This window comes from Berghia stephanieae, chromosome 11 (assembly GCF_034508935.2).
Source record: "Berghia stephanieae isolate SIO BIC M18660-M18661 chromosome 11, UCSD_Bste_1.3, whole genome shotgun sequence".
Classification (NCBI taxonomy): domain Eukaryota; kingdom Metazoa; phylum Mollusca; class Gastropoda; order Nudibranchia; family Aeolidiidae; genus Berghia; species Berghia stephanieae.
In genome coordinates, this window is record NC_088370.1 from 3987460 (window position 1) to 3995253 (window position 7794).

General features: G+C 37.4%; 1 protein-coding gene across 1 annotated transcript in view; it reads right to left on the minus strand.

The window, feature by feature from the left end:
- LOC144957149 (uncharacterized) overlaps positions 1 to 548 on the minus strand; it is a 29580-nt gene extending 29032 nt beyond the window's left edge. Inside the window, exon 1 of the mRNA XM_078888167.1 lies at positions 375 to 548. Within this exon, the coding sequence (XP_078744293.1) occupies positions 375 to 439 (65 nt within the window). The 5' untranslated portion in view covers positions 440 to 548. The remainder of the gene's footprint in view (positions 1 to 374) is intronic.
- Positions 549 to 7794: the final 7246 nt, after the last annotated feature.

The window sequence follows — 7794 nt, forward strand, 5'->3', positions numbered from 1 at the left end:
AATGTGAGCTAGGGCGAGGTGACTTGCTCAAGGCCACTCAACGCAGCGGCGGGTGATCGAACTCGGTACCTTTCGGGTACGAAGCAAAGACCGTACCCTTGAGCCATGATGCCGCTTATGTGTTTCAAGCAGCAATAGATAGCAAGCGCTTGGCTAAGAAGCTCATAACATTGCCATCCGGAAGTATAACGGACCAATACACAAAACTCTGTGTAACCATGAATTTTTATAGTCTGGTTAATACAGCTCAGTGAGAATAACTCACAAACGCGGATGGCAAACTATAATAACAAAGGCTTGAGTGACTTCATCTTCGTTCTATCTATAGGTTCATTATTTAAGAGGAGAGGTAGTGACATTGATATTCTTTCTACCTTTCTTCAGATGAGAATTGTTGTGTCATGGCCTGCCTGGCCAAATCCTTGACCGTGTCTGTCATGGCTTACATCTTTTTGTCCATTGCCGACACCTGGGCCTTGAGGTCGTTCAATTCGTTGGGACATTGCGAGGCGGGGTTAGCGTGTGTGGTCAGTCCAAACGTCAGGATTTGGAGCAGCAGAATCTGTGGATTCGGTATGGTGGATGATGGATGGTATTTGAAAGACTAAAGTCACATTGTCCAGAGCAGGTGCCTCTGGACAATGTGACTGCGGACTTGAAAATGAAAATGGACATCATGTCCTAATGGAATGTCCAAGGTACAACCAGTTGAGAAGGAACTTCTGGCCTGACCCAACCCCATACTCAAAGAAGCTGTACGGCAGTGAGGACGACCTCAGGACCACTGTGAGCTTCATTCACCAGACCGGACTGACCATGTGACGTGACGAGAACGAAGAAGAAGAAGAAGAAAGACTAAAAAAACTAATTAATGAAAAAAAAAATTAGAGCTTTTATATAGAGCAATATCCCTAAACGTGCTCAAAGCGCTTTACAAGGGGTCAGTGGTCAACAGCAACATTTAACATGTAGGACGGGACATGACGCCTGTTAGGCGATATTACAATTTTTCGGACAAAGACACCGCTGTTAACGGCCAGGTACTCATTTTACACCTGAGTACGGTGAGAGAATGTGAGTAAAGAGCCTTTTCCAAGGACTCAACTATGCGCCGAGCGCGAGGCTCGAACCCAGGACCTTCCGATCCGAAAGAGTGTCATACCACAAGACCACATAGCCGACTATGACGATTTTGATAAGGAGTTCTGATAGCTCAGTTGGTAGAGCACTCACTCGCTCACACGCAAAGAGACTAAATGAGATTGATCCTGGATGCAGTCAAGATTTATTTTTCGGATCCCCCTGTCCGCCTAGCAGTGATTAGGTAGCTGGGTCTGTTTGATCCTGCAGAAAGAACTTTGAAATAGATTAGCGTAAGTATTTGGTACAGTCAGTGTCACTCTATGGAATCTTAAATAAACTCCGACTCCACGAGGCTAATGGCTCTGATGATCTGCTAGACCATTTTGACAGGTCAGCGGCTAATGATGATAATGGTGATGATGATGATGATGAAGATGATGACTATGTGACGATGATGGTGATGATGATCATAATGATCATGGTGATGATGACGACGATGATGATGATGATGATGATGAGAGTAATGATAATGATGATGATGATGATGATGATGATGATGATGATGATAACAATAATAATAATAATAATAATAATAATAATAATAATAATGATGATGATGATGATGATAATAATAATAATAATAATAATAATAATAATAATAATAATAATAATAATAATAATATAAATAATAATAATAATAATAATAATAATAATAATAATAATAATAATAATAATAATAATAATAATAATAATAATGACGAACATGGTGACGACATCATGTGAAATTGTCGGTAACACGAAGAACTATTCATAAACATCGTTTTATTAATACAAAATAATGTTAACACTGACCCTCATTCTTGTTCGAAACCACAGAAAAAATCCTACTTCAGAGGACAATCTAAAAAAAAAAACGAAACCTTATGACCCCAAAAAGACCAGGGAGTTATCTTTATATATTATAATAAGATTGTAACTAGGCTAGAGGACGCTTATTATAAACGTTCTCCTTTTATACCAATAGACAATCGTCCTGGTTGTTGACGGCGATATATTGAATTTCACGACAAAACGCTTTATTTGACAGAATAATATGTGGCTTCGTGGCCTTGTGGCTTCGTGGCCTTGTGTGGTATGACACCTGCATTCAGATTTGCAGGTCGCTGGTGAGAGTCTCGCTCTCCCTGGGCGGCGAATAGTTCAGCCGTTGTTGGAAAAAGTTCTTTACTCAAATTATCTCACAGCACTCAGGTGTATAATGAATACTTGACCGGTAACATCGTTGTCCGTGTCGGGGGGGGGGGGGGATGATATTAGCGCCTCAAAGGCGTCACGTCACGTCTCGTTCTACTACGTGTTGAATGTTGCTATTAGCTTGGGACTCCTTGTAAATCGCCATAAGCACTTTTATTGTATATTGCTCTGTGATATATTTTTTAAAAAGGCTTAAGAAAACCAACCTCCTACCCCCTACTCCCCAACGATAAACGAACAATTCCAATTGCCCCCCAAATACAGAATGTCAAAGAATTACAGTTACAAAGTTTGCCTCTTTTGTTTGTTTATTTTTTTCGCATTTCTTCTTCTTCTTCTTCGTTCCCATCACGTCACATGGTCAGTCCGGTCTGGTGAATGAAGCCCACAGTGGTCCTGAGGTCGTCCTCACTGCCGTACAGCTTCTTTGTGTATGGGGTTGGGTCAGGCCAGAAGTTCCTTCTCAACTGGTTGTACCTTGGACATTCCATTAAAACATGATGTCCATTTTCATTTTCAAGTCCGCAGTCACATTGTCCAGAGGCACCTGCTCTGGACATCCTCCACATATGTTCCTTTAACTGGTTGTGTCCAGTTCTCAGTCTGAAGATGATGACCTGTTCCTTTCTGTCGAGCACCTTGATTGGGTCATTCATGTTGTATTCTGAGTGCTTCTCTCTCCATCTCTGAGACTGGATAAATTTGGCCATTTTGTTAATTTCTCCTGTTGAGTACGTTGGGGAGGGTTGCTGCATGCGACTGCCTGCCTTTGCCAGTTGGTCAGCGATCTGATTTCCAAGTATCCCACAGTGTCCTGGAATCCACTGCAGTACAATGTTGGTAAACTTGCTTAACTTCATTAGGTCTTCCACCAAGGCGTCTATATCATCCGCAAAGGACATCATTATATCCTCCAGAATTTTCTTAGCATCTGTTAAAATCACTATGTGTCTTGGTTTTTCATTTTCTGAGAGGATTTGCTTAACAGCTTCATGGATTGCATCTGCCTCTGACTTGTAGATTGAAGTGCGAGTACCAGTCGGTTTGCTGATCTCCTTTTGTTGACCATTTGTGTGCTCGATGTGCACTCCCAGGCCCCCGCACGTGTGTTCTTTATTGCATGAACCATCTGTATAGATTCTTGTCCATTTTTTTTTCAGAGTAGTTTTGATCTATGCACTTCTGTACAGACTTCTTGATTTCTTCGCCGTGTTTTTGTTTTGTTGAAATGTCACCAACGGAAGTCTTGATTTTCAAGTGATTTTGCCTTTTCCAAATTGGTACTCTGATATTTGCTTTGCATTTTTGGGTCATTACTTCGTCAAGTTCGTGATCTTTTTCAATTTGCTGGGCTCTTTCAATAAAGTGTGATCTTTTCAGTCGCCTAGTTTTCTTTTGTTGCGCTCTAGCGTGAAGAGGCTGATCTGTCATTGTTTTCACGTCTGTGATTGTTTCAAAATTTTTGATTCCCTTCTTTCTGATAGAGATGTAAGTCCTGTTATGGTTTCCATTGCATCTACCCGTGTTTTCGCATTTAAAACAGTAACCATTAGCCATTTAACTGCTGTACTCTGGAATTTGGTAAAAAACAAAACAAAACAAAACAAAAAACAACAACTCGTTCTTCAAATATCGATCGATTTAAATAACTTTCATCTTGGCAAAAACTCTCAAACCTGGGACTTCGTGAAGTCCCAGGTTTTTAAATTTTTGCCAAGGTGAGAGTTATTTAAATAGATCGATATTTGAAGAACGAGTGATTTCAGGCCCAAATTTCAAATACATATTTTTCAAGAGTAAGGCAGTTGTTGAATGGTTAATACTACTTCAATCGTGGATAGCTCATACGGTAGAGGCACGCTCTCACCGGCCAGGCGGAGTTGTCGTACCAATAAGGTCGCGGGTTCAAACCCCCATCACCGCCGCGAACATTGTTTATTCTCTATTGTCTTCTGGCACTTTCCTACTCTCTTCATCTCTTGTTGTTACCAACATAAGTGCCTGCTCCACTCACTTTTCTGAATGGTTTATACCACTTCAATGCACGTTTATTGTTCTTTACGTGGAATACACATTTGAATCGACATGAAGAAAATTCAGTTTTTCTTTTCTCAATCCCCAATCTACAGCAAATTATGTCAGGTGTATAAAATCTCTATCAATTCAACACTTCACCAAAATTGCGACCCACATCTCAAATAATTACTACATCATTCATCTTAACAACGCCACGACCACATTATCTCATTCGTCTGTAGTGTTTCATTCATCCTGTTTTGTTGATAAAGTGGAAACCCGAAACGTCCATTTGATCTGTTTTCGTGTATTAAATGGAAGCTTACATTCAATTTCACATTGCTATTTATTTTTATTCTTTTACTACATCTAAGGGGCATGGGATGTGAAAATGGAAATTACCGTCATAAAGCAAAAATCAAAGACAATTTTTACTTGCTGAATTTCATATAACGGAGACATTTTTTTAGATGCAAAAAAAAAAACCCAACAAAAACGTCAGTGTTTTTTCCAATAGAGATGGTCATCAGATTATACGTATCACGCATGACGCATCACTTATCACCTATCTATCATCTTATCATACTCATTATACGTAAAACAAATAGTGCCGCAATGCGATATAATGCGACTGGATGTCGCCATGTAAACATTTCCGAGACCCTTATAAAAATCGCATGGCGACAATTTTTAAAAACATATAAGGAGATTGATCATGTGATAGATACGTGGTGCGTGATTCGTGATGCGTGATACGTGTGATCTGCTCAACCTATCATCTTGGTTGGGATTTACTACTTTTATCCCGACGTATAGCCCGATTGAAGTATATTATATTATAAAAATTAACCAAATTTTATTTTCTACGTTTATTTAGCAACTTTATTTTAAAACTAAATCGTAAAATGAAACTTTTGATATATTTTGACAAGGAAAAGATATCCTAATATATCGATAGCTGAACAAAAGATTTCCGGGCCAAGATGAGAAAAAAAAAGTGTTTTGTCAATTAATGCTGTATTCCTTTACTCTGAGAAATCACATTTTAGAAATTTGGCCATAAAACTCGACCTTCAAAATATCAATCGATGAAAATGGCCTTCATCTTGTCAAAATCTCAAACCTAAAACTTCACGCGATCGATATTTGAAGGACGAAGGGACACCTGTGAAGTCCCAGGTTTGATATTTATTGACAAGAAGAGGGTCATTTAAATCGATCGGTATTTGAAGGACGTGATTTCAGGCCAAAATGTTTTTTTTTTAATGTGTTTTTCTAGAGCGTGCCAGAGTAATACCGCCTCCACATTTATTGCCGGATATAAGCAGCGGAAAACTGGATACAAGGTTCTTGCAACGCACCGATTGTTTCTGAGTGAAAGACATTGACTATTTGGTTTTACTTATTGATCCCAATTGTTATGACGTATTTACTTCTTGGCTTGTGATTGGGCTAGGTGGTCTCAATAGCTCAATACTCTTCAACAGTACTAACGTCACTTCCTTCCTAATGACGCATGGTAACTTAGTAACACTGGCTCTAAACTATCGGAACAATGGCGGACGCCGTAAGAAATATTTCTCCGGCGAGCATAAAAGCGTATCCAGAGGGGAAAAACCCCATACATTTGATCATGTTTTGACTTTTACACATTCTGATCACAAGGCATATGAAGAATGAATAGCAATGATTTTCTTTGTTTAGAACCAAGATGGCCGCCGTTGCCAGGCGGCGTGACCTCAGACTATTGAATCGTATTGGTAGAAAACTCGCTTCACAAGAATAAAGACCAAGACCGACCACGAGTAAAAAAATAGAGATTCTTCTGACCCCCACCCCTTGTCCACTTAATGATTGGGTAGCAGGGTCTATTAGGTCCGACGAAAAGTACTTTGCTATAAACTAGCCCACAGATAAATACAACTTCGGGGGACAATAAAAAACAAAAACAATGACCCATAAAGTTGTATATATATATATATATATATATATATATATATATATATATATATATATATATATATATATTATAACTATATTGATATTGTCTGGGGACCTACATTTAGTGGCTATAGATAGAACGGAATTGACTTCACTCAGTTCTTTGTTATTGTCCACATTTATGGACAATAAAGATCTATTATTTATTATTATTATTATTATTATTATTATTATTATTATTATTATTATTATTATTATTATTATTATTATTATTATCATTATTATTATTATCATTATTATTATTATTATTATTATTATATTATTATTATTATTATTATTATTATTATTATTATTATTGTTATTATTATTGTTTTTAGCCAGCCATTTTTATGAGTAGTTCTCACCAAATTCTATCAATCCGACTATAAATAAGCGTTTCAGGTTACATATAGTTTTGTGTGTTGGTACGTTATATCTGGCTGGTGGATGTTGGTGAGTATTTTGGCTAAACACAAAGCATCAATTGCTCCATATAAAGTTTTTTTGTTTCAAGGTCAAGCGTGCAACAACAAATTTAATATTTCCAGACCGAAGTGCACTTATTTGCAGGTCTGATAACCCAATTCATTATGGGCTCATTGTTGTAATGGAAATTTCAAAACATGACGCAAAATATTGTCCATTATTACAACAATGTCAAATTCGGCCCATAAGTAGGTTCGTATGTCAGACTTGCAAATATGTGATTATCGGTCCAGACTCTTCATTTCCGGAATCGATGTTCGGGTTATAAAGAGGTCATGTTTTCTACGCCAAATTTCCATTCCGCATTGTCTAAGTGGTTATATTTAATATTAGCAGTTTTCTGCCGTACTCTGAAAAAACAAGATTTAAATTTTTGGTCAGAAAACTCATTCCTTCAAATATCAATATAATTACAAAAACAGATCAAATGAACGTTTCGGATTTCCCCTTTATCAACAAAACAGGATGATCTCATTCATCTGTGGTGTTTCAATTATCCTGTTTTGTTGATAAAGGGGAGACCCGAAACGTTCATTTGATCTGTTTTTTGTAATTATATTGAAGCTTACATTCAACTTCACGTTATTATTTATTTCTTCGAGCTTCGAGCAGCAACATTTACACTCCTTCACTAATCGTATGCTTAAAATGACCCTCTGACATCCGAACAGGCTTATGGGCCTAGTTTAACATTGTTGTAATGGACAATATTTTGCGTCATTTTTTTCATTTTTTTTTTCTCTTGAAATTTCCATTACAGCAATGAGCTCATTAGGAATTGGGTTATCAGACCTGCAATACGTGCACGTCGGCCTCAGCTTATATTTTTTAAAAATCATTCTGAAGTCCCAATAATTTTGATAATTTTTTTTTATAAGTTAAGAGTGTCATTTTAGGTCTAATTATTAGATAATTTTAATCAAGAGATATTTGAAGGACGAGTTTTCTGGGCAAAATTTAAAATTTGTGTTTTTA